We start from the raw sequence: 26,230 nt of genomic DNA, 5'->3' as shown, positions 1-26,230 counted from the left end.
GCTGGGCGGGATGGCGGCACCGCTGGGCGAGCGCGGGCTTCGCCGCCGCCTTTGTCCTTCCTCGGGTGCGCGGGAGCAACCTTGGCAACGCTCTTAGACTTCCAGTGGTCCCGCACAGATTTTCATCTTTGGGGATCTCTTCTAATGAATGATTAATTAGTACTTCCAGGTCTATTGCATGATTAAAAAGGTGGTGGTGGTGAGTGTGAATACAAGTTCGACCTTTCTTGGCTCTTGTTTTCTGTTAATCTCTGTCAGTTTTTGCCCACTGACCCTGGGGGACTCTGAATATGCGGGGATGCTGCTCATCACGGTCTGCATAAACAATGTCCTCGTTAAGAGCTGATCAGCTTAGCAAGGCCCCATGAAGAAGTTAGCTGCCAGAGCTGAGCAGAAGCTGGGACTGTTGCCTCCCTCTGGGCTTTAGCCCCTCCTCATTAAGCAGGTCCGGGCTATTGATTGGGAGCTTGTGTTTGGAAGAGTCTTACTTACTCCATGCATTATCTTGACAGATTGATCAGACCTGATTGAGAACCTCTTAAAGGAACGAACAGCTGTAATGGGAAAGTTGGACTCTGTCATCCGTTAGGATGATTCTGGGAGCGAGAAGAACGAGGCTGACATCTTGGAGCAATTGTATTTACAATTAACATGGCTGAAAACGATTGCCTCTATTGATCCCCCCTTCCTGCAATTACAGCCCCATTGTTTACATTCCAGCACTTCGGTTATAAAAAGGAAATTCAATAATTATTGCATTATTTAAAGTTAAAGTGCCACAGAGTTTGCTGGCTACGCTTGCTGGTTGATTTAACGTTCAGTAAAATCCATGCTGAGCTCTCCATCTTTAGGCTGAGCAATATTTGGCTTTTAATGAGATTTCAAGGGCTGGTGGAGCAAACCCAGTTTGCTGGGTGGCTTTTGGGGTCATTTATGGGGGAATCCAAAAACGTTTCAGCACGCACCAGCCTCATGGCCAGCAGGGAGAAAGCATCTGTAGCCCGCAGCCTCTGCCCGGGTGGGAGCCCTCGGGGACACCTCCCGTCCCACACTGCCAGGGCCATCAGCTGTTCTTGGAGCTGCCAAGAATTTCTGTGCCTTGTTCTTTATTACCAACCCTTCCCGGTAGGGCAGGTCTCTGCTTCGCTGCTCTGTGTGTTGCTGTGGCTCCTCTTTGGGGAAAGTCCTTGCTCCTGCTTCCCTCCCGCTTCGCAGTGTCGTGATCAGGGACTCGTGTGATGGTCGGGGGCTCTGCGCACCCCCAAGAAGAAGGACTTGGGGGTGTTGGCTGACAAGAAACTCAACCTGAGCCAGCAACATGCGCTGGCAGCCCAGAAAGCCAACCGTGAATGGAACTCTTCCCTGTGAGGGGGGTGAGGCCCTGGCGCAGGTGCCCAGAGAAGCTGTGGCTGCCCCTCCCTGGGAGGGCTCAAGGCCGGGTTGGACGACCTCTCCTTCAGCTTCGGGCGAGAGTGAGGAAGCTTGAGCTGGAAGCGGGAGCGATGCTCACCGTTGGGCTGTGCCAGTTACCACAAACTAAACAGCAAAATCTTGTGGGCATGTGAGTCTGAACTCCCCGGTCAGCGAGCTGCAGGAAGGAGCTGTTGTGCAAGGAGCCGGGGTGGCTGGGCGGAGGGAAGGGTTTTGTAACGCTGCCTCTTCAGAAGCAGTAAACACTTGCAGGACGTTGGTGGAATATGAAAGAGCATAAGTTCATCTTTTGAACCTGCTGTATGGAGAATCAATTTTTTCCTCCTTTCAGAACATCTGGGCCGGGGGGTCTGCGGGCGCTCCAGCCTTTCCAGCGCGTAGCCAGCATGTGTTGTCGCTGCGGGCCGCCTCCGCCCCGCGGCTCCCTCAGCTCCAGGAAATTCCAGCCGGGGCTGCAGGTGTGAAAGGAGAGCAAGACGGATGGGCCAGCACTGACTTTTATGGAGTACTTGGAACAGACCAGGATCAGACAGCTGCATCCACATGACTTTCATTAAAACTCTCTTCCAGGATTGTGTGATTTATCTCGTGCAGCAGATCAGAGGCACACGGGGGCCAGGAGACACCTCTGAGGCCGGCTGCAGGGTCTGGTCCCTTTCCTCCACGACCTGCGGCCTCCCTCCAGCTCTGGTGTAAGGGTCGTGTCTCATCCAGCTCGCCAGGAGTGCCTCATCACAGGCACCGTTCTTGCTGGCATGTGGAATGTTTCTGACCAAGCTGTTACTAATTACTTGTGTCTGGCTTCACCCTGAGGAAGAGTCAATCCCTGGGCATCCTTCTGTGCTGAGGATGTGCTCCTCGGGCTGGTGTGCCTCCAGCACCTCCTCCTGAAGGCGGGAGAGTGTGCTGGTGTTGTCTTTCACAGTTACGGAGCGAGGGTCAGAGTCCCGCCTAACCTCTGCGGCGCTCCCCGGGTTCCGGGGCTGAGCGGGGCTCCCGCTGCCCCGGGCCTGGGTGCTGGGCCTGGGCAGCCGTAGGTGCTCGCGGGAGGAGCGGCGGTGCGAGTCTGCAGTGGTGCTCCCTTGCATGTTTTGTAGCCCTCCAGCAGCTTTTTGGCCCCTTCCTCAGCCACACCTGTCAGTTCTTTGAAATCACTAATTTTACCCGTTCTAACAGAGCAGACGCGCCACGCTCAGTGGTAAGAAGAATGTTACAAGTGGAAGAAACTTCTCCAAAGGTGTTCAGGACTGAAAACAACTTCTGACAAAAGCTCTTGGTAGTTGAGTAGCCTCTGAGTTTGTGGCAGGATTGTCTGTAACATGAGGAAGTGATCAGAAATGATTTGGACGAGATTTCTCTGGACTGTTCTGTCAGTCGCCCGTGTAAGCAGGAGGGGTGTTTGTGGGAGGGAGGGAGCGGTGCCTGCCTTGGACTGTCCCCGCTGCCCTCTGAGCCCGGGGTCGCTGCTGCGGCTGGTGGTCCTGCTAGCCAGCTGCTGGGGAGGAAGGGGCTTCTTTTCCTTAGTGCTGGTTCTCTGCTTGCATGGAGTTCATGGCATTATTTGCCCCCTTTGGTTTTGGCCCGCAGGCCTGTTACTTCACCGGCTTTTCCTGCCTGCAGACACTCTGGCAAGTGCCAAAGGGAGATCCTTGTGTGGCAGCGAGGAGCAGGAGAGCCCAGGCTGCTTGTCCTTGGGGCAGTTGTGGAGTTTGTTTCTACTGTTTGTTGTCTTTGAGGACTGCAGAAGGGGCCATCCTTGGGCCTGCAGAGAGTTTTCTCACGTGTTCTACTGCTTTTTGTACCGAGGCTGTCTGAGGACGGGTGGAGGTGGGATCTCATGGCTTGCAGACCGAGGGCTTGTGAGATTCCCACAGCTCTTGGTGTGGGTTCGTCCTGAGCAGCTTTTAGGGCCCTCCGAAGGGGAAGCTTTGTACAAGGTGAAGTTAAGATTGCATAGAAATTGCGCTTTTTTTCCCAATGAATAATAAACGTCAAAAGCACAAGATAGTTTAAAGTGATTATTGCGTCTCCCTAGTGAGCTAGGGTTGCAGTTCATACACCCCCAGAACAGCATCTGACCCACTAAACATGGCAAGTGGGGTTTGGAAAATAACATTGTGCCTTCTGGCAGCAGAGCTATAGGGAGGGTTATCTGCTCATGTTACTGTAGGGATCTGGCTCTTCACACGGTGGCTGTGATAAAGGTAATTCAGAAGAGGTTTTGAGCAGATACAGATTTAACATCTTTTAAAATTTAAGACATACAAAAGATTTTAGAGATCAGATTAAATGGTGAGCATTAGCTACAGGAACACCTACAGTTATTCAGCTTGAGGGTTCATCACTTGTGCAAAGGCAGCAACACGGATCCTCAGTCCTGGTTACGACGGTCTCATCACCCGAGAACGTGGCCCGAGCGCATGGCGCGGGGGCGAGGAGGACTGCTTGCAGTCAGACAGATGAACACAGCTCTCGCATTAAATGCCGTGATTATTGAAAAATACTGTGGGTGAGGCAGTGCTAGATGGGGAGAAGATAGATGGTAAAATAAACAAAGTTCGTGGTATGTGAAGGATGGAGGTGGAGAGAAAGAAAAACTGAGTATCGCGTCATTCCTTGCTGTGTTTAAAAATTAGATTTCCATAGTCATACACCGTGAACGTTTATTATGCTGTTGTTTATTAGAAGAAAGCAATTCCGAGCCAGATGTCAGAGAGCGAGGGCTGGAAAGCCGGTCCATGGGCCCGGTGTGGGCCGCCTGATCTCAGTGTAGGTGTGGCTGGTGCTCGCACAGGCGCCTCCCCTGCCCTGTCCTCACGGTGGCCGTGCTGGGGGCAGTAGTGGCCTGAGCATGGCCCGTGTGCCATCACCTCCCTCGCCCTCCTCTCTGCCCCCCCGCGCCCCGCACGGCGTGTAAGCGCAAGGTGTGATTTTTCTTTTGCTTGTTTAAACTGTCTTTGTGTTCAGACCCTCTGAACATGCCGACTTCTTTGAGCCAAACCTGAGGAAGGGGGAGGTCGTTAGGCAATTCTCCCTAAACCAGCCCGGAACGCGCGTCGGGCAGAGCGTGCGGGCAGGGCTGAAGCCGTCCTGGCCGCTGGCGCGATTTGGTGCCGGGACCCCAAAATGGCGTTTTCCTTGCAAGATGCTGAAGGAGAGGCTCCGGGCTCCACGGGGCCAGGCCGGCTGCTCTCCCCGATGGCTGCTCCCTGCGCCGGGGGTTTGTTCCCCGTCCTGCTCCTGCCTGGCTGTGCCTGGGGAGGCCGCCATGGGGCGCGCGGGGCAGTGGGCAGCTCTGGGTCTTGAGACAAAATTGCCAAACCTGGGGGTGTTTGCACTGGTGAGGGACGGGTGTTCCAGGGGGCAGGTCTGTGGGGAGGGTCGGGGCAGGGGCTGCACCCTGCTTACACGGAGGAGATGAGGCCTCTGAGCAGGATCCTCCCGCGCTAATCCCCGCACCGCGGAGCGAGAGTGCAGCTTTGCCCAGACCCCAGCGCTCCCCGGGTGGAAGGGGCTGGATGGGGTTTGGTTTGTGCGTAGGAGTAGGTGTTGTGCTGCGGTTAGTGTGCGTTCGGGAGCAGCCCGTGTCCCTCGGGAAGCCGCACTCCTGAGCCGTATGGTTTCCATCAGAGCGTTCCTCTGTCTGTTTCTGATTTAAAGTGGAGCTTTGACTAAACCTGATCAATATTTTGCATGCCATGCGTGAAGAACCAGATGTTGGAAGTTTCCTATTGTTGAGAGGGAGGGAGCGAACACCCCCCCAGACTCACAGAAATCAATGCTCTCTGACAGAAGTTGGTTGGTTTTCCTAGGAACAATGTATTCCTTTGATTTTCAAGTTGATTTGTCTTCTAACAAGGTTCTGGTTTAATATTTTGAATTTGTTGTCTGTGATACGGATAAATTCTCACAAGGGGAAAGCTTAGCAGTATGATGGACAATAACTACACGTACTTGTCCAGCGTTTCATCGCTCCCAGCCACTCACAGCTAGTGCTTGCTCGTCCATCACGTTGTCGTCTTCTGGCCTGCTCCGCTCCTCCGCCGGGGGACTGAGGCAGCCGGAGGCGGGCGGGCGCTGTCGCGCCGTGTCCCAGGCGCGCTTGGTGGCATTGGCACTCTCAGGTCTTGGTGCAGCTGAACCGCGCACAAGGGGTGTTTGGAGTGGGAGCAAAAGAAGAGCAGAAAATGAGACACGTTTATTAAAACTGTTTAAAGCAAATGTTTTCCTAAAATCCCCTTTTAAATGAGAGTCATACAGACTGTGCCTCTGGTTCCCACAGAGACCTTGTCCTTAATATTTCCTTGAACCTGTGACCAGATTTTTCTCTTAATTGCTCACTAGGGGTTTGCTCTGCCTTCTCGCAGAAGCTGCTGCGGAGCCCGTTGGCACTTCCCGAGCTTGGCCGCGGTGTTTGTGGGCTGGGGGCTTCCCGACGCCTCTCTCGATGGGTGGGAAACGGGCCCTCCTGGACGCCATCCGGAGCCAGACCCCCGGCTGCGGCGGGGCGGGGTGGCGGGGAGGTTTGTTGCTGAGGTCGGGTCTGAGCTGGGCTGGGCGAGGCTGGCTAAGCCAGGCCGTGCAGGCCAGTCGCGTGGCTCTTGTGATGGCTCACTAACCTTAGCCTTTATGTCTTAAGCCATTTCTCTTTTTCTGGCTCAGGAAGAGGGTAATGCATGCAAACAATAGAAATGAGAGGAAGAAGAATTTCTTATGAGGGAAAACAGCAAAAAATCTTTTGAGGGCACCAGTGGGATTAGTGCCCTAGTGGATTCTTCAAATATTACAGTGAATTTAATTAAATACATTGCGATCCCAAAAGAGGCTAGTCTAATTAGCCAGATCTAGAATACATTTATTCTCTTCCCTCACCCTTCCAATCAGAAGCCTCAGCATCAGCTCCTATCCTATTTTTAATCATTCCTAGACTCAGAGGGCTCTCCTTCCTCCGTGTTAGCTAAGCACACAGTGCTGGGTAATATGTGTCTTTAATCTTATCTTAGCTGTAACTGAGATAATACACATCAGAATTTTTACCAGAAGGTCCTGGCTGCACGTAGGCAATACTTTGATTGACAAACCCTGAGATCCCGTCCAAATCGTGTGCCTTGGGTGAAGTGCGTGGAGAGGAAAGAGTTTCATGAGATGACCCAGAAGAGAAAAAGAGGTCTGGAGGTTGGACGGTAGGAGCTGGCAGGGATTACTGCTAAGCTGAGGCGTAGGTGTGTGGTGGAGAAGCTGAATGGCGTTCACTGAGGAGTCTTTCATGTCGTTTGACTTTGGTATCCATTTTTCCTCTCTTACTGTGGGAATTGGGAGGGTTACCGTGAGCTCTCAGCCCTGCCGCTGCCCAAAGTGAACGGAGAGCGGCTGTGCTGTGGCAGCCAATATAGCTGCAAGCTGTGAGTTCTTCCCTCTGGTTTTAAGAAATAATTGTGGCATCCTTGGGATCCATGACATAAAATAGCTATTCGTTTCCCTAGTGGCGTGGACCTCTGTGCCAGACAGTTGATGGATTCTGTCAAATAATCAAGGTATAATGTTCTTGAATTGGCTGCACTGGCTGCGACCGCGCAGCTTCAGAGGGTGACAAGGTTTTTTTTCCCAAGCGCCAACCTCTCGCGGTGATACCCAGCTGCGCGCTCCCCGTTGGCTTTCCAGTCTGGATCTTTCAGGCCAGGCTGTGGCTTTCTTCCAGTTCCAAGGGAGTAAACCCGAGATGCCAGGGAACGGAGTGCTGGGTGATGGATAGGGTGGCACACGCTCTGCGCTCCGCTTCCATACGCTGTTCCAGGACCTCTTGATCTAACGGGTTCGTTGTGTTCTAGGGTTGCTTTGGTTTTATTCTTCTTAGTTTTCAGTGAGAATTTATCAAATTTAATTTTATCTGTTTGACATGAAGTTGGATCCCCTCCCAGGATAAGCTTTAAATATGAAAGAATTAGCCATGCGTAGGTCGTGAATAGTTGTTAATGTTGGATCTGGTATTTTCTTTCACTGAAGGAGATGATCTTGCCTATCTCGATTTCGCTTCTGTGCTCATTTCAGCATGTTATGTTTTTCCTGCTTCTGAGCTGGAGAGTGTGTGCTACCTTGAGAATAAACAGGCTTGATCTTTCTGTGTCTTTGTCAAAATGTGGCTTCTTACTTAATTCCCAGGTGGCTTTTAGCAGTTCACAGTGGACTAACCCAGGGAGACTGGAGTTGATAAAGGGAATTCACATCTCTCTACTTTGTTCTTCACAGCACCTTCAGCATCACGAGAGCGGGGTTGAGGGTGAAAGCTGCTATTACCACTGTGTCCTCTGTAACTACTCCACCAAGGCCAAGCTGAACCTCATCCAGCACGTGCGCTCCATGAAACACCAGCGGAGTGAAAGCCTGCGGAAGCTGCAGCGCCTCCAGAAGGGTCTCCCTGAAGAAGAGGAAGACCTGGGACAGATCTTCACCATCCGCAAGTGTCCAGCTGCCGAGGCGGGTGAGTGCGGCCGCCCTCGCGTGCATGGGGTCGGGCTCTTGGCTCCTCTGCGTCCCAGGATGTGACGAGCAGCATCAGACCCCCTGCGCCGCTCCCTGGCAAGCTCGGTGACTTTCTTGTTTCTCTTCCTGCTGCGGGGATGACGCTGGTTGGTGATCCCTAACGTGTCGGGGAAGTCCCGGCTGCCCTGAGGCGGGACAAGACCCCGTAGTACCGGCAGCGTCCGGCAGGGCTGCGCCTCACGGGGCTGGGGGTGGCTCTGGAGCACCAAGTCCTTACACGTGCTCCACGCCGTGCTCGCAGGCAGCCCCCTCTGTTCCGGTGGGGCTAAACACAGACTGGACACGTAGAAGTGCCTATGTTTGTTCAGGTTAGTGTCTGAAACAGTGGCACATCCTGTGAGTGTCTGCAGAGACCGTCACATTCGGACAACTCTAACAAACCGGCGTGCGGTACTTCTTGTGGGTGCTGTGCAGGGTGTCAGGTGATGTCTCGAGCGCTGGTGTGAACCCGTCCCAGCTTGTTACTGATTTCTAATATTTCAGCCACGCTGGATCGGGAGGAGAAGCTGGTTGAAAGGGGTGGGCAGGAGAGGGGGAGAGTGTCCATCTGTTTTCCGTGTCTCCTCCTGACAAGGCGGATAGGTTTGGATGGAGCATTTGCTCAATACAGAAAGGATAGATAATAGGGAAGGGATTGCGGCTGTGAATCTAGCAAGAGAAAATGTGTCTTAAAGGGGACAGCTGGGCTGGACAGAACAGGAATTGTACTTTGTTTGATCATTTAAAGGGTTAAGCACTTTTTTATGTTAGGAGAAAGCAAGATCTCATGAAACCCTCTTGGAGGGAGGAGGAGGAGAGCCTGCCCGAGTCAGCTGGTGCGTGTGCTGTCAGGGATGGGAAGATGCTGGAGCTGGGGGGATGCCAGCAAAAACCTTCACAACCCTCCACTCAGCTTCAAGCAGGACTTTGCTCCATGACTGCTGTTGAAATGGCTAAATCTGATAGAAGAGCACTGAGGAAGCAGTATTCTGCAATTAATGTGCATAGAGACGTGGAAAGTGATCTTAGCTTAAAGGCACTGGGGAAGGAAAGCAGCACCAGCTGGAGGAGAATATGTGTGGGTCTTAGGAATGTCTCTTGAATTAAGACCTGGGTTGCATTGCTGTTATACGTGTTAGTAACAAGCAACTGAAATACCTGCAAAACAGACAAAAAGTGAAACAGGAGATTTTTCATTAAGAGTTAAATTCAGTCTCGTGGAAAAGAGTGACCGATCCGTGAACTCCGTGGCCCAGTGGAGTCGAGGGCATGGAACATGCTTTGCCAAAGGTCACGGTGACAGTGGAAGCGTGCTGTGCCTGCCACACCGTCCCAGAGGGGACAGCAGCTCTTAGAGCATCCTGCTGCTCTGCCATGCTCCGCTGTAGGAAAACAGTCGGATTTCGAAAGGACACGCAGGCCAGTGTTGTATGGTTTGTGAGTTTTCTTAGAAGCGAAATGTACAGAGAGGAGAAATCATCTGTGTCCTTTTGTGATGTACAGAACAATCTTGGAAGTCTTTGTTTACTTTAGAATTTTTTGTTTACCTTGTCTTTTACTTTAGAAACCTTACCTTTCCCTGTACATCCGCCAGGATTATGACATTGCAGGTACTGAGAGGGCAGAAGCTGACTAGCTGAGAGGGAAAATGGTTGTTGACCATTTTTAAAAATATAATTTTTTTTAAACTTAAAACTCTTGACAAGTCACTGAAAGGAAATCTTGGTTTAAAAATATTAGACTTTTTTTAAATGGCTTGAGATAATTTCTTTTAAGCTTTTTGGTTCTTCAAAAAAAACTGACAGCAAACAAGACACTAAGAATTTCTTTATCCTATTTTATCGCAATGGTTAAAAATACAAGCAAGGATAAGACTGTAGAATACAAAGAGGGGAGAACCTCTGATCTGGTTTGCAGGTCGCTTTGACCTGGGATATTTAATTCCAGGTGCTCTCGCAGCCCATTGTTGAGCGAGACTGAGCAGGCACACCGCGCCGGCCGCGGGCACGAGGCGCTGCTCCGCTTGTGCCCGCAGCGACGGGGTCGGCCTCGGGCGGGATGCTGCAGGGAGCGCAGGCTTCTGCCTCCCGCTTATCCTGATCCCGCTGCGGGATCAGGACATCAGCTCTGCTCCAGAGCGGGGCAGCCGTGTCGCCCCAGGCCAGCGGCTGGGCTGAGGCCGTGGCACGGGGGGGGCACTGCCCAGCACCCCGGGGTGCTCCTCGCCACGGGCAGGGTCGGCCTCTCCCAGGGCACAACAGCGATTTGTATCTCAGCTTGGATTGGTTCAGTGTAATTTCACGTGTAAAAAGATCTGCCTCAAGCAGGCTGATCCTTCGCTTTTTTTCTGTGATGTTTAAACTTCCAGCATCATAAAATGCTGCTGTTACTCATTATTTAGCTGGCTGTTGTTATTTTTCTGTAGCTCAGTGTGTCAGCAGTGTGTAGCAGGAATACACACATACCTGGGCTTAAATTCACTCTTTGGATGTGTTTGAGTTTTCTTGGTTTTCAACTTTTCCGGTATATTTGGCTGTCACACTGTTCAGGAGAGCTGCACGTGCTGCTGGGTGAGGCTGCACCCACGGGTCTTCCCAGCACGACGCTACCGGCGTGGAAACGCTCTTCCTTGGAGCAGGGCTGCACTTGGGCTTTGCAGCTGGCTCGCTGCTCTGTAACACGGTGTCTCAGCTCTGTCCCTGCTAGGGGTTTTATTGTTCTTTTCTGAGAGCTGGGTGGACTTGCCTCGCTGCCTTTTGATGAGGAGTCTCTGGTGGTAACAGGTAACATGAGAAAGTCTTCCCTGTGTTTCAGACACCTTGAGCAGAAAGTGCTTTTCTGATCTGTGACATGTCTCTGTCGGGGGGCCCAAGGGATAGTGACTTTCTTGCTGGTTTGCTGCCTTGCAAGCACAGTGAATTGTTCTGATGCTGCTGTTACTCCCTGGTAATCGTTGCTGTGATTCTCTTTCCCCTTCTAGTTAATCATATTTGTTGTGAATTCAGTTTCCCTACAAGTACAATATCAGCTTGCATTTTTTTTCCAAAGTGAGTCCCCCTTTGTTATCACTGCTCTTTCTGAGGACTCTTAAAAGATTTCAGTCCTCCCAGCTTTTATACCTTCTGCCAAACTCCTCCCTGGGAGGGTGGCCCAGCCCTGGGCTGGCTGCCCGGGGAGGTTGTTCCTGTCTGGGAGATGCTCAAAACCCAGCGACAGGCAAGGCCAGGCCCTGAGCAGGACCTTGACCAGTGCCTGTCCTCTCTCCCTGCAGAACTGCAAGTGCTCAGGGCAGGGCCGAGCTGGCAGAAAACGTTCCCTCCTTGTGCTGCTCCGTCCTCTCGCTGGTCTGAGCAGCCAGCTGCCGGTTTGCCTCGGCAGTAGAGTGAAACATCGTCCCTCTCCTCGCTCTTGGGTCTGGTGTGCTGTGACCGAGAGCAAGCAGGCAGGAGGGATCGTGTTGTAAGGGGTGTCCGGGGTGGGGGCACAGCTGGGTGCTGCTGCTTCCCAGGCAGAGCGCTGGGCCGGCCGTGACCCGGAGCGAGGTGCCGGCACGTGGCAGCCACCATCGCTCCTGCTGCTGATGGAGACGTTTGTGCCTTTGCTAGAAAAGCGGGGAGATTCTTTATCGTTTTTTTCTTTCCCTAACTTCATCCAGCTTGTGCCAATGTCCTCAAGCCCAGCTCTCCATAAAACTGTCACGGGGCTGAGATAGACCAGCCCTCGTGCTGCAGCCTTGGGTGAGGTGGGACTGCGTATACCGAGGGAGAGGAGTTGCTTCGTGCCCCTTCCCGCTCCGTCCTGTTGCAGGGAGCAGGTGCTGGGGTTAAACGCCGTCTCTGCCGGTGTGTAGGTACTCGCCGGTGTGTGCAAGCATGTAGGAAGAAGCGTTGCTATCTCTGGGGTGGTGCGTAGATATTTGCTTGTGTAGATGCATCTCAATCTGCTGGAAGAGAGAGCCTGATCATACCTTAATTAGTCCTCTAACAATCTGCAAAGGTCAGTGCCAATTGCCTGTTCATTTACATTTGTAATTGTGATGGTTCTTGATTGCACATTAGTTGCAACTCATTCCCTCCCACCCGGCAGAAAACACATGCAGCAGCCTGAGCTACAGCCTTGTAGACACAAGGACCTTTGTCTCTGCTTGTGCCAGCGGCGCAGCCTTCACTGAAACTTGTGTCTGTTATGGAAGGGCTCGAGGAGCTGCACTGCACTTCCAGTAAAGGGATGATGAAGTCGTTGGCAGGGAAATAATATGGACATCAGGCAAGAAATCCAATCCTTCTTGAACTGGATAATTAAAGACAATTAAACTTTTCTGCTTGCTCTGAGAAGTGTGCTAATTATGCAGGAGACAGGGAAGTGGGCCCAGGCTGGACATTCAGCTGTTTCGTTGGTCAGAAAGAATACAGCTTGGGGAGGGGGGGGGTTGCTTTCCTCTATGGGGTATTTTTGGACATCTATTGCTGTAGTATCTGGGCTGCTGCCACTGCAGATGTCAGCCCCTTGCTGCAGAAGCATCTGTATAACGTTACCCATAAGCTAATTGATTTTTAATGATGGGGGTTTTGAGAAGAAAAAAAAAACATAATAAAAAACAAAACGTTCTCAAGATGTAGGGATGGATGCACTTATGACTCATTAGATAATGATAGAAATAAGAGTGAAACAACCTGCACCAAATTTTCATTCTGGCTTTGAAAGCATTTCCTTCTAGAAGGCTTCGAGCGCAGGCAGCCCCGCGTAACGCCGACGGCACGCCTGGAGTAGCGGCTCCGGGGCGGGACGTTGCCCGGGGTGTGCGCAGCCCCTGCTCGCCCCCCACACTCAGACAGAAGTTCTTGGTGCTTGGGCTCCGCGGGAGAAAAACTACATCCAGAGGGTGGGGTGGAGCTGAGACAGGAGACCGCCGGGAGGTTTATGATGCCCAGGAGTTTGGTTTTGATCATCCTCTCGCAGGAGTCCTGAATTTGTTGGCATCTTTGGAGGCAAACAGGGATTTTAGCACGTGTAAAGGCAGAGGACAATTTGCGTGGCCGAGGAGCTGTGTTGGCAAACTGTGCCGAGGTTCCTGCGGAGAACACCCTGCCTTGTCCAAGGAGGGGCAGAGCACAGCAAGCAAAAGCCATGAGCCTTTCCCCCGCTCCGAGGCAGTTTGAGTGCTGCAGTCTGGACACAGTCTGTGTGACTGTTGGGAAGGCTTTTGAAAAACACAACAAAAAATGTGGCGAGTGAGCCCAAAAAAGTCAAATTTGTTATCTTTACAATTGTGCTGGAGGCCATTGTAGAGCTTTGTGGGATGAATAAGATGACTTGTGGAAAAATCGTGTAATATTTAGTGGGAAACACTGACCATTTCTCAACTCTGTGAGTCATCCTGTAGACTGTTTTACAAAGCTTTGTATCCTTACTGTGTAAATCCATAGGAAGGCTAAAAATAAAGTAAAAGAATATCTTCTATTCAGTGCAGCTCTAAGATTTTTTTATCTTAGCACTGTATGTGTCTGGAGAACCTCCTTGTCCTTGTGGAGATGGGAGTTCCCCTAAGACCAGGCCAAGCCAGCTGGAGATACCTCGCGTAGTTTTTGGAGAATCACTTTGCTGGACGCGTGCTGCAAGGGGATGCCGTGTCTCCCCATCTCACCGCAGAGATCCCGTCCCCCGACGTGGACGTCGTGTTTCAGCCATCCTGCTGATCTCTGCCAGATCCTTTGCAGCCATCTTCTTCCAGCACACAAAGTCATTGTTGGGGCCCTCGCGTGTGAAGGGTGAGGGCAGGCTTCCTGGAAGCCGTCGCTGAACTCGGCCAAGCGCAGTCAAAAGCCCCTTTGTTTGGGCAGGAAAGGGGCTGGAGCGGGTGTCGGCACCGTTGCTGCCTGCCCATCTGCCCCTGCCCGGAGCACCCGTGCTGCTGGCTCGGCCAGCGAGGGACCTGCCTCTCGCCCTGCTCCAGACAGGTTGATTACAATTATTTAGAGGAGTACCTTTACTGGAAAGCTCTGTTCTGGCAACCCCTTGAAAGCCGCTGGCTCCCAGAGCCTCCTGGGAGGAGGAGGAGGGGATACCTCACGTCTCCTCTTTTCCCCTCTCTGTCCCCCGGGCAGAGGCGGGTGCACCGTCCATCCGCGTGTTCCTTGTATTTCGGTATTCGACCTTCTGAAGGGCTGCAAGCTGCAGCCTGAAATCAGGATGTGAATTTTTAATGAAACCAAGCATGTAAACAGAACTGAGGTATAGCTGGAGCAGTTGCCAGATGAGAAAACCCCATGTGGTTTAAAAATAGTAGTTACCAAACTCCGCTTGGCTCTGCCTGTGGTTCTTGCAGACAGCTGGATGCTCATATGGTGCTTGCACCTCTGTTTTCACTCTGAGTCATATGAAACACTTTGCTAATGTTCCTCTTTCTTAAAAGCAGTTTTGTAACTGCACCAGGGATGCAAAGGCATCGCTGTCAGGAGAGAGGTGATGGTAAATGGGAACGGAAGCAAGTTCCCGTGTGATCGGGAGCAGATTTGTTCATGAAACACTCAGGATGTGGTTTGCAGTATGAAAAGGTTTCTCTTGGACAAAAAGTTTCTATTTAACAGGAGGGAGGCTTGATGTCAGCCACATTTATCAGTTTAAATTTGTGACCTGGAAGTCCCGCAGCCTGCGTTACCTTCTTCCTCAAGGCAGAGGCGTTGCTCTCTGAATTCCCCTCTCTCCTGTCCAGGCTCTCCAGTTCCTCCCCTCCCTCCGTGCCCTGGACATGGGAATTGGGCTGTAAAATGGAGTGGAACGGGCAGTGGAGAAAGGGGAAGGGGATCTTCCACAGAAGCCTCCCAGGAGGGGAACTGTCCTGTTATGTTCCCACCTTGAAGAGAGGGCAGCCATGCAAGGCATTCCTCATCCACAGTCATCCAGCATGGGGCAATTATTCATTGTTGCAACAGGGACGCGAGACGCTCCTTTGGAGTGGACTTTTCGTGATTGCAGGCTCTGTACTTCCAGTGGAACTTTAAGTTCCAGTTTTAAGACTTTTGAAATGAAATTGGGTAATGCCCAAAGATATTTCTCCCTGCTTGAAATAACTCAAATTTATTAAGATCTGATGGCCTCCACTTGGTCTCAATTAAAGAAAATGTGGTCATTGCTAATGCTGGAGAAACATGCCTACATCTGATAGAGGTAATGGAGGGTTTCAGAAAGGAATAATTAGTTTGCTTTTGTAAGCCTCTCTCCACTTTTCCGTGGGACTTAATTGCACACAACAATTAAAAACTTCCCAAAGCAGATTACTTGCACAGAGTCTGCAGGAGAGCAGCGTTCAGAGTTTATACTACAGCGCGTCCCAGCCCCAGGCAGGCTGCAGCTCTGGCTCTGCCGGCGATGCACACACTTCTCTGGCTGGAACGTGTGGCCCTTGCAGGGGGCTGGGGAAGAGCAATGTGCGAGGTGCACGCCGAGAGATTTGGTGTAAAATTCCCAGGCGGCGGGAGCAGGAGTCCCAGAGTGATGTTCTGCATGCCATCTCCTCCCACTGCCCCTGCCTCTTACAGCTGGAGAAGCTCCTCTGGTCTCGTGCTGCTGCCAGTCACCCTCTCCTCATCACTTCCAGATTCCTTCCTCTGGTGCGTAGCTGCTAACCTCGTTTCACGTGCTTCCCCTCGCCACTTCCAGGCTTGTCCTTGATTGACACATTTAATAATCTGCCAACCCGAATGACAATCTGAGCTCCTGTGTGCAAACATCAAACGCTGCCCAGCTTCATTAGCTTCTCACAGGCTTCTTACCTCTCCCTCGCTCCCCGCAACCCAATATTGTCTTTTCCCAATATGTTGGCCGCAGGGCCCCGAAGGCAGCAGCCTGCTCCGTCTTTGTTTCCGCGGTGTCGCCTGCAACTCCCACCCCGCGTCGTCAGCAGGCGAGTGGTCAGAGGGTCCGGGCAGCGGCACAGCCCAGCCCAGCCCAGCCCCGGGGGTGCCCTGGGGCCAGGAGGGCCCTTGGGTGCCCGGCTCAGGCACCCAGCTCTCTGCCACGCTGCTTCCTGCAGCTGGGGGCACGCAGCAGCTCTCTTGTCTGAAAGGAAATCCGTCTCTGTCATCTCATCCTCAGACAGAGGGAGCAAGAGCAGCTATTGTCCTGTTTTGAGAAAACATTCACCCACGGTGCAATAACATACGTGAAATAGCAGTGAAGAGGAAAACAGCTCTTGGCGATATGTATGTTAAGCTGATTAAACTCGCAGTTCCCCTTTACTGCAGCATTTCTGATCTCGGTGCCAACCCCACCAAATACCCCCACATGCAGGATTATCGTGTTGTTTTCCAAGATCTCATGTCATGTGTGTTCGTTTAAAGCAGGAGGACAGCTTGTTGCGTTCCCCTTTGTTGTTCTGCTGAACCTTGGAATTTTTTCTTTTTTTTTTCTTGTGGATTGAATGGCTTAAGGACCTTCTACCTTTCCAGCAAGTTCCTGATGGGAGTCGTTGTATTTCTGCAGAGGGTCTCTGCTCTGGAGGATGCAAACTCTCTCCACGGCTGGACAGAGAGGCGGGTGGAAGCTTTTGGTTCTGCTTTAGTTTCATATTGCTTTAATGGTTCTCAGAATCCAGCAAGCGTTACCCCTCGTGGCTGTGGTTGCTGTACACAGCTCCTTTGGAAGGTCTGAAGACGTGAGGAGAGCCACGTGCCTTAAGAAAGTCAGGCCCTTTAGGGGACTTCTGAGCCCATGTAACGGGACTTCTCTCTCCCAGTGTTATCCTGCAGCATAATTTCTAACTGTTCCCTCCTTGTGTCCTTTCCCCACCCAAACTTTAGAGAACACTATTCACGTCCCAGTAGCATCTTTCTGTCTTTGTGCAGAGAGGACACCACAGGACTGCTGAGGTCTGGCTTTGCAGAATGCAGGGATAAAGTTGGTTCCACTTTAATATCTGGCAGAGGCAGATTTCCTTTGTTATTTATTTTTTTGGGTTGCTGTTGAGTTTAAAGTAAAAAGCAGTTGTGCCTTAGCTCTGTTTTGACCAATCAGCAGTGAATAGATAATCTCTAAAGGATATGAAAGGTTTAATCATTTTAATTTTGTTTTTATTAAAGTTTATCGTGACTTTTTTCATGTGCCCCTGGTAAAGCGGGGGGGTAACAGAAATCTACACAACCCCCCAAGCATTCGCTTAATGAAACTCTCTAATGGGAGGCGCCTGGCGGGAAGGAAGTGGTTAGATAGCTGGGCTGGGGAAGGCAGACCAAAGGCACGCTGTAATATCACTGAAACGTGGCAGGAATCTCATAAACTCCCCATCGAGCTCCAGCAGACACTTGTCACTGGGAGCTCATGGCTTTCATTAAGCAGAAAGAGAGGAAGCTCTGACGGCTGACTTGTTCCAGAATGTTTTTCTTGTTCAGCTGGATCTTAAAGCCCTTTCCACTTAAGAAAAGTAAAGGGGAAAACATGACCAGATGCTGTAGTAAAACACTGGGAAGATCCTGGTCCCTCTCCTACTCTGTTTTTTTCTCCCCATCAAAACAAACTCCGGAGCGAGACCAAAGGCAGGTTGTCCGAGCGCAGCGTCTCTCCTGGGCGCGAGCAGCTGCTCTTTCCTCTGGGACGAGGCATCAGGTCCCTGTCCCTGCGGTCTCGCCCTTGGTGCTGAGTTTGGGCACCAGAAGCTCTGCTGCCGGTGCCACCTGCACCTTCTGCTTCTCTTCCCTGTTTCTCTTTTCCCCTCTTTCCCTTCCAGTTTTAGAAGAGGGAACTCCTCTCTTGAGGACTCCAGGGTGGTTGTGGCAGCGGTGCAGGTTAGATTCAAGGCTGCAGGGCTCCCCTTTTTTGGGGTGAATCAGTAAAGCTTTGAAGGCAGATTGAACAGCAGTAGATGCTGCGGCCCTGTCTCAAGCTGTGTTGGAGAAGGGTTTGGTGTCAGTGACACAGGATTCATATTAGCAGCAAACTCGGTTCATGTTTAAAGTCTCACCGGCACAGCCATGCTGCTTCTGTCCAAGCCTCGCACGTGCTCAGGTGCCGTGTCTGACTGAGCCCCCTGCTTTGATGTTCCGGTGGTAAGGGGAAAAAGAAACCTTCCAAAAAGAGCACACGTGCTCCCGCGCTGTACTGCTGCTGTCAATCCTCATTTGTGGTGTTCCTCTCCATAGTATTGCACCGCAGCTCATCTCCAGTGTCTTTCCTACAGGTTTGACTGTTCTGGCTATTGCTGTGCTGCTGTTTTCTCCCTTTCTGTGCTACTGGGCTTCAAACTGAATGTGTCTGGAATGAACATGCTGCCTTCTGTGCTAACAGGTTAATGAGTTCAGAGAGTTGCCTCACCTGCGTGCTTTTATGGTGTGTAAGCTTGGACTCTCTTTCCCTGTTCTGCTCTTGACCTGAGCTGAAAGGGGCTGGAGCTCCGGCACGGAGAACTGCTGATACCTCGATAGCGTCTGTCCTGCTCGTTTGCCCAGGAACACGTTAGGTGGGGACAGTGGCAGAAAGAAAAGTTCTATCGTGTTCACCCGGTCCCAGGCTTTGTGTTCAAAGGCAAGGGGGTTATTTAACTTGTTTGTAAGTGAACAGCAGAGTAGGGTGCGGAGGGGCCACGAGGGACAGCGCCTGCCGGGCTCCGTGCTCGCACCCGGGCGAGGAGCCTGCGGTACAGGCGGGTCCAGCCGTGGGCTTGGCACTTGCCGATTCCTGGGCATAACTGGTGACACAGAATGAGAACTCTGGTTCAGACTGCTGCCTCTCCGGGTGGGGTGTGAAGCAGAGCAGACCCCTGGAGGTGCTGCTGTCCTGCGGGACACAGCGACCAGACGGAGCCTTGGCCCCACGCCACTGCCTGGGGGACAGCCCAGCGCAGAGGAGTGCTGGGCCCGTGCCGGGGGCAGAGGAGGTAGGAGATGTAAGCAGGGCCCCATCTGCCAGGTGGGTTTGCTTTGGGGTTTGCTGCAGCTCCACTCACATTTAATTTTGGTATCTCTGTGGTGGGCAGCCCAGAGCTTCACCTAACGACTCCTGAAGAGCGCAGGTAGGCTGGGACTGCGCTGCTCTGCCAGAGCGTCGCCGCTGGGTCAAACAGGCTCATCCCTAAGGAGCGCCAGAGGCTGAGAGCATCCCCCTGGGAGGGGCTTTGCCTTGGCCACGCATGGCTCTGTGTCCCAGCGGCAGCTCCAGCGTCCCTCCCGCTCGGCTGCTTCCTGCCCGTGTGTCATCCGTAGTGAACCTGAACCTTTCTGGCTGATTTCTGTGATGGGAGATAAAAATGAAAGTTGTGCTTGAAGCCAGGCGTCTCTTGTGTTGACTTCAGGGTTGACTCCCCTCTGACACTGGCACCAGAGGGGTGTTGGATGCCACCGCTCCTGGCCCAGGACCACAGCTTCTGCTCTGGAGGAGGCGTCACGGGGGGTCGGGAGGTGGTGGGCAAGACTTTGCCAGCTCGAGGGGGCCCGAACCTGCCTCGGAAGGTCTCACTCTGTAACTGATAGCTCGTGCAGTCCAGTTTGGCAGGATGCTCCGAGGCAGAAATGCCAAGTTTATTTTCCTTCTGCAGTTCCATTGCAGTGTAAGGAGAACAGGAAAAGAGGATGTGGGACGGTTTGTGTTTCTTGAGAGGTATGGAACAGTCTGGATGGAGTTTCCCTCAGTGTAGCCATAACTCTGTATTTTTCCCTTTCTCCTGAAAATGTTGCACTTTTTACATATAAAAGGTTTTTTTATGGGTATCTGGCCCAGTCTAAACATAGAGCTCTCCCCAGGCCTGGCTGAGGCAGGACCAGGAGTCCTGGGCTGTGACGGTGCGTCCTGGAGAGAGTGAATCCGCGCGTTCTGCCAAAGAGGAAGCCACCCAGCTCGGATGGATGCAAAGGATGCTTTTATGGAATTGCTTCCTCACACACAACATTCACACTGGATTTCTGGTCTCCAGCTCCATCTTTTCATCGGAGGGAAAACTGCAGGACAAGATCCCTTCCTACCTCCTTCTGTGGTGCTTCTGCACCACTGGGTCTAGCAGATCCTGCCTGTGGGTTTTCTGAGAGGGACAGAGTTACCTTTGCTTCTCGCTGTCCCGGAGAACTTCTGTACAGGTGTTTGATGCAAACAGTAACGGAAATGCACTGCGGGGGTCTACGGAGGATGTAGGTCAGGGTCCAGAAGCAAACTCGGGCCTTGGATTAGCAAAGTCCCTAAGATCACTTCAGCTTTTGCCTTGATGTTTTCAACGTTTGTGATTTACAGATTATAAAAATATGCCCAATTTTTTTTCAGCGGTACACAGAGATGTTAAAAGATGGGACTGAAACTCCAGAAGTCTGGACAACTTCACAGTTCTGAATGGATCAATAAAAATAAGTTACTTTTCGATTTAGGGTTTCATCCATTGAACAAGAATATCTGGTTACTCCTCAAGGTGGTTGTGGAACTGAATTCCTTGATGTTTTCCTGTGCTTTTCCATCCTTGGAAGGGAGAGGTAGAGTCCCTGCTCGTGGCCTGTCTTTGAGACAGCAAGTTGTCCGTCCAAGTGCCAGACGTGCCAGGAGGGCGCTCTCAGCCCTACCTCTCCTTGCTGCGACCAGGGCAGGCTTCTCTCGCCACCGGTCAGCCAGAGCAGGGCCAAAGAGAGGAAGCGAGCGTGGGAGAGCTGCTCCGGAGCCCGCGCGCTCGGCCCCATGGCACCCGCACGCTACCATGCCGTCCGTGGAAGGCGGATTGGATGCTTGTTGCCACTAAACGTGCTGATTTGGGTCACAGCGTAGGCTCCCTTGCCCTGTACAAGGGCTCCATTTGTTTACAAAAGATGATGCAAGTCCGCAGGGTCACGCTCAGCGCTGGATGAGAACGTCCTGCACCTTTCCTCCCTTCAGGGCACATCCCTGCAGAGCATCAATTCCTTTCCTGTTTGTTTCTGTCTTTCCCTGTCCTGATTCTCTTGTATTTTATTCTGCAGCAGCAGCACATGTCTCGTGGTCTTTATCTAACTGGCAGGGCTGGCAAAAAGGAGTGTCTGACCTAAATGAAGAAGTGCTTTGAGATCTTTGTTCAGAGGAGGCATTATGAAAATGGAAAGTATTCTGATCCTGCAGCTCATTTGTTAGGATTATAGACTTAATTGTAAGAGATAGAGAGCTTGGTTTCTGAAATTGATTTTGTTTTTCTTTTAAGAGCCATAGGCAGAATGACATTGTATGTGTTATCAATGGGATGATTTGTGAAACAAGGTTTTACAGCAGCTGGCACAGGGCTGGAAGCAACCCCTGGCCTCACCCACTCGGCGTTTTCACTGCCCTGGCGTGTACTTCGACGTGCGCCTCAGGAGAACACTCTCCTGTGTACTTGCCAGTGGTCCCATATTTGCCTCTGTTTCTCCGATATACTTGCTTCCTTCTGATCCTGCAAGGCCTGCTGATCCTCTGGTGATGACGTGAAAGTCCTCAGAACTGCCTAAGAAAGAGCTGCCACATGCATTTATTTTTCCACTAAAAACTTGAGATTATTTGTGTGTCTGCCAATGCAAATTCCTTACTGTAGCTGCTTCAGAAGGAAATTTGGGGACCCATAAACAAATAATAACCTACCTCAAATAAAGGTCTCATCCTTATTCCTACTAAAATTTAGTTCATGCCCTTAAGCAAGAGGGTTTCTATTTCTTCCAAATAGTCAGTTTGCTTTTCTGACTTGCACATCTTGATGCTCTTGCCATACATTTTGTTTTGACCTCAATGATTTCTTGAGGCCACAAGTTCCAAAGGTTAATTGGGAGCTGTATGAGAAAGTATTATCTGTATTTGCTTCAAATTTGCATTTTTTCCATGTTCACTGTCAGTCCTCCAGAGACTGGAGAGTGAGAGGAGCAGTATTGGTCCAGCTCCCTTGAACCAACTTTCATTTGGCGGCTCCTGTCAGGGCCGCCATATTTCCTTTCAGACCAAGCAGCCCTAATCATCTCCTCTCCTCCGGGTGGGTGCCGATTCCTGCCCCTGTCCAGCCTTCCCATTCATCTGTGGCCCCTTCATTAAATAACTGACAGTGTTTCATTTTTTTATCCTGCTCCACACGTGTGCTAACGTGGTTTCTTTCCCGTGCAGCGTGTCAGATGCAGATTTCCCTTGCCCGAGGGATGCCCTGGCCTATCCCGGAGCTGGCACGATGGCCCACGACAGCCCAGGCAGTGCCCTCCCTGGGCCCCGCGCCCTTCAATCTCGGCTTTCTTCTGGAGGGGCTTAGGCGGGGCCCCTGCGCGGCCCCTGCGATCGCTCACCAGGCTCAAAGGGACAGAAAGTGGGGATGGACTGAGCGTGACTCGCGAGCGTTTTTCTTTGCTTTTCTGATTTGCTGGTATTCATGCAGGGCAGACGCTTCTGCTCCTTTTCTGGGAACTACTCTCTCATTTGGTTACCAATTAAGCTGAAGCGTTCTGGCCTTTTCCATCCTCCTTTTTATTGTTATGAAGGGTGAATTAGGGCTTGGTGTTTAGGATTGTTCTCTAGCCTCTGCTGCTACTTTGCTGCCTCCTTTGTGGCAAAACAATGGCATTAATTTTGGCCTTTGCAGGCAGGCAGGCAGGCAATCTGGCAGCGCACAGTGCCTGTCCGTTCCACTTCACTTGTGCAGCCACCTCTCCTTTCCACATCACCTACTCACTTTTCTCCTCCTATTCTTTTTTTCCCTCCCCTTTTGTGCGTGCGTGCGTGTGTGTGTGTGGTGTGGAGGATTGCTCGGAGTTTATTTTGTTCCAGTCTGGACGGGGTCAGAGGTCGCAGCCTGGATGCCGAGCGAAGGGAAGCAAGGCCTGTGGGCGATGCGGAGCGAGCAGACCTCTCCCTGCTGAGCCTCGGTCCCTGAGCCAGCACCTCGCCCTCCATCGTGGGTCTGATGAGATTCAGGGAGTGGGAGAGGGGCCGTGCCCCACAGTTGCCCCTTCCCTGCACAGCCCCTCTCCCAGGGCCTCGAGTAGTGCAAGGGATGGAAGCTGCTGGTTCAGGGCAGAGGGGTGCCAACGACACCCTGCAATGACAGGAGCAGCCGCGGGTGCTGGTGGGGACCCCTCAGGGGACCCCAGGCACACAGCAGCCCCCGCAGTGTCGGCTGCGGCTGCAGGGGGAGTCCGGCTGCTCCCCTCGGCCGTGCCCCCGAAAGCAGCAGGAGCTCAGAGAGGTCCCCGCGGGGGCACTCGGCAGCGAGCAGCCGCTGCTGCCTCCGCTCTGGATTTCGCTTTTCCCACTGATGGATGGCAAGGGAGGACGTGTGTGTGAGGTCAGGAGCACGGCAGCAGCTCCCCCGGGTCACCGAGCATCTGCTCCCCACCGTGCCATCCTCTCCTCATTGGGGAGCACGGGGGACCCCTCGCTTTGCCCCAGCGAAGCGGGATGCCCTGGTGGGAGCAATCCCGACCAGGCAGCCCCGACCTCCGGGTGACAGCCCTGGCCACTGCCCTGTGAATCGCTTTCAGCAGTGACTGACTCGCCTCCCGGAGTTTTTCGGTCGGTTCTGTTTAGCATTGTGCTGCTGTTGTGCCGGTTGCTGAGGGGTGCAGCGTGCCCCCGCTGTGTGCAGGGAGGGGAGCAGTGGCGCGGGGTGCAGTGCCTGGGGCTGCGGGACGGGGACGGAGCGGGTTTGGGGCTGCCTCACGCCAGGGAGCAGCACTGGTGAAAGGGAAGGGAGGAAAAGAGCTTTCACCACAATCACCAGGATCATCCTAAAATGGCAGAAATAGGAAAATGCTGAAAAGGCAGAAAACATCCGTACGTCGAGGATGTGCTGTTGGAAAGGCGCAGGGGGGTTCTGCAGTGCCTCTCACTGGCACAGAGCGTCAGCCCCTTCAAAACTGGGCAGCGTTAGAGAGGAGGGCTTGAGAGCTGGGGCAAGGAAGAAAATCTAGCCCCAAAAGGAAATGAATCTGAAATAAAAGATGTGTTGAGCTCCCATCAGATTGAATTCTGCTCCAAATGGTGCAAGTTTCAGAGGGAAAGACTCAAAACAAACAATGGCAAGATGCAAATCAAGTGGAGGAGCACACGGCTGTGAAGTGAGCAAGGTGATGAGTTTCATTCCTCGGAGCGAGAGGGCTGAGAGCCCCACGCGCCCCTGGGGAGCTGCAGTGAGGAGCGGGAGTGTGGTGCTGGGGCCAGCGGACCCGAGCTGGAGAGCTCAGGGAGCTGGCGGGGACGTGCCCCTGGGGAAGGCAGACCTGCGAACTCAGGGTCCTGTGTGCGGCAGTAGCTAGCGGCCACCATCTCCTGCCGCAGTCCAGCCACCGCTCACGGGGACGTGGTGACCCCGCTGCGGCCTGAGGTCTGCATCTTTTTCTGTTCTCTTTTAAATAACATGAAAAAGAACAGAGGAGTTGGAAGCCCGTTGTTGTGGCTGTCGGTGGAAGGCAGTGCTTTCCCTGGCGCTGCGCAGAGCGGTGGTTCCAGCTCAGGGCGATAAAAGGAGGGTGTTCAGTCTCCATGGCCTGGCCTCCGGCCCCGGCACGCGCCCGCGAGCCTCTCGCTGCCTCGGGGCTCCCGGCGCTGCGCGGGCAGGAATGCCATCCAGGTCCCGCCGCCGCTCTGGGCTCGGCTCGCTTCCTTTCCTCACTGAGATTTCTGCACAAGACAGCTCTGGCCCACGGCCAGCTTCAGACCCCAGCCGAGTCTCGTCCTGGTGCGGAGCGTGGCCAGCGAGGTGGCTGCCGGGCGAGCCCGCGCGCCGGAGCAGCAGCCAGCTGCACCAAGGAAGCGCGCGCACAGTCAACAGTTTCCTTTCTTCTGCACAAATTGGCAAGGACTAACCTTGTCATATCTAGTGCAGCGCTAACGGGCGCCTGCCTCCAAGGGGTAATCATGCAGGCATAAATTCGGAAAGTTGCTAAGCTATGAGCAGTCTTATGAGCATTAAAAGTGTCCTCTTTGCCAGAAAGGTCATTCATAACTTGGCTGCGCCGCTGATGTACAGTCAGTGATATTGATTGATTAATGTATAAAAAGCACCAAATCCATTTGCTTCTATGAAAGAGAATAAAGTGCAGTCGACTCTCTCTTTATTTTCACCTCATCCTTTTGTTTGAAGGACGTTTTTTTTTTCTCTTTTTGTTTTGCCAGCTAGGTTTAAGGGGGTTACAAAAAGCCAGTTTCTGCCAAGTAATGCGTTCACAAAGGGAACATTGATTCACATCAGTGTCGCTTGAATTACCCTTAAAGGTTTGCCAAGGAGTTGTTCTTATATTAACCTTCTGTTCATCAAAGACAAAATAAATAAATAAGTCATAAAATCAGCTTCACTGCCCGCGATGGAGTTGGATGCAAAACAGGAATTTCTTCTGTTAGGAATTTGTGCTCCAGGTGCTGCTGCTCAGCCCCTCTCCCCAGCTCTTCGGGCCGGTTCCCTCCAGACCCCCCGGGCGGCAGGACGGGCTCTGGGGCTGCCCCCGGGACACGGCGCGATGGGCCAGCAGGGCACTCGCTCTGCTCTGAAAGGGGATCAACGGGGGTGTTTTCTGACGGATTTTCTATAAAGTGTTGGCTTAATCATTGCAAGCTTAACTCGAGTGGTTTCTGCGTGGTAAGATAGCCTCGCGATGGCCCGGGACCTTCTGCCCTGCGTAGTTTTAGCATTCCTCTAATCCACTGTCAGTCGTGTTTGTTCTTCTGGACTTACTTGGCCACTGGTAACTAATCAGAAGCTGTTCTTGCTTCCTTCTGGTTCATTCTGAAATGGGAGATACTCTTGTGCCTGTGGAGCTTTATGCAACACTATCTCCTCACCTCCCTCTCTGTGGGTGGGTCTGCGTCGCCCGTCCCAAGCCATCCTCCCCTCGGAGGGGGTGTTGCAGTTGCCGTTTCCTTTCGCAGCAGTCCGAGGGGTTGCTGATCTCTGCGGCAGGAGCTGGGTTGCTCTGGTAGCGGTGTTAAGCTCTAACCCAACTGCTGTGTTTCCCCTCGGTCCCTGTTCCAAGACCCCAAGGGCCGTGCGGTGGCGTTTCCTCTCGAGCAGGGCGTTCCCTTGGCTTTGCTCCGCATCCCGGGCAGCAGCGCACGTCACCCCCGTCCCCAGAGCACAAAGCTCAGGTAGTGGCCTCGCTTGGGAGCATCCCCACGTGGGCTGTCCCCACCTGGCTGTCACCATGGTGTCCCCAGGGCACGAGCTCACGTGGCCCCCAGCTCCTCTGTGCTGTTTCAGATAACCTGAGCCCCTTGGCCCCGAACGGTGCCGCAGCCTGTGGCTCCAGCTCGGCCGCCCCTTCGTGCTGGTGACGGCCTGGGGCTGCCGAGGCGCCGGCCGGAGGAGCTCAGCGCCGCGTTGGCGGTTGTGTCGGAGCCAGTGCTG

At 52.7% G+C, this 26,230-nt stretch overlaps 1 protein-coding gene across 1 annotated transcript in view; it reads left to right on the top strand.

Annotated features, from left to right (window-relative positions):
• ZFHX3 (zinc finger homeobox 3) overlaps positions 1-26,230 on the top strand; it is a 192,771-nt gene that overhangs the window by 24,313 nt on the left and 142,228 nt on the right. The window contains exon 3 of the mRNA XM_026857013.1: positions 7,678-7,909. Coding sequence (XP_026712814.1) covers positions 7,678-7,909 — 232 coding nt within the window. The remainder of the gene's footprint in view (positions 1-7,677; positions 7,910-26,230) is intronic.

The sequence above is a fragment of the Athene cunicularia genome (genome assembly GCF_003259725.1).
Source record: "Athene cunicularia isolate RWA chromosome 11 unlocalized genomic scaffold, athCun1 chr11_part2, whole genome shotgun sequence".
NCBI lineage: Eukaryota > Metazoa > Chordata > Aves > Strigiformes > Strigidae > Athene > Athene cunicularia.
The sequence above is the reverse complement of the archived record's forward strand: the minus strand, read 5'-3'. Positions and strand labels throughout refer to the sequence as shown.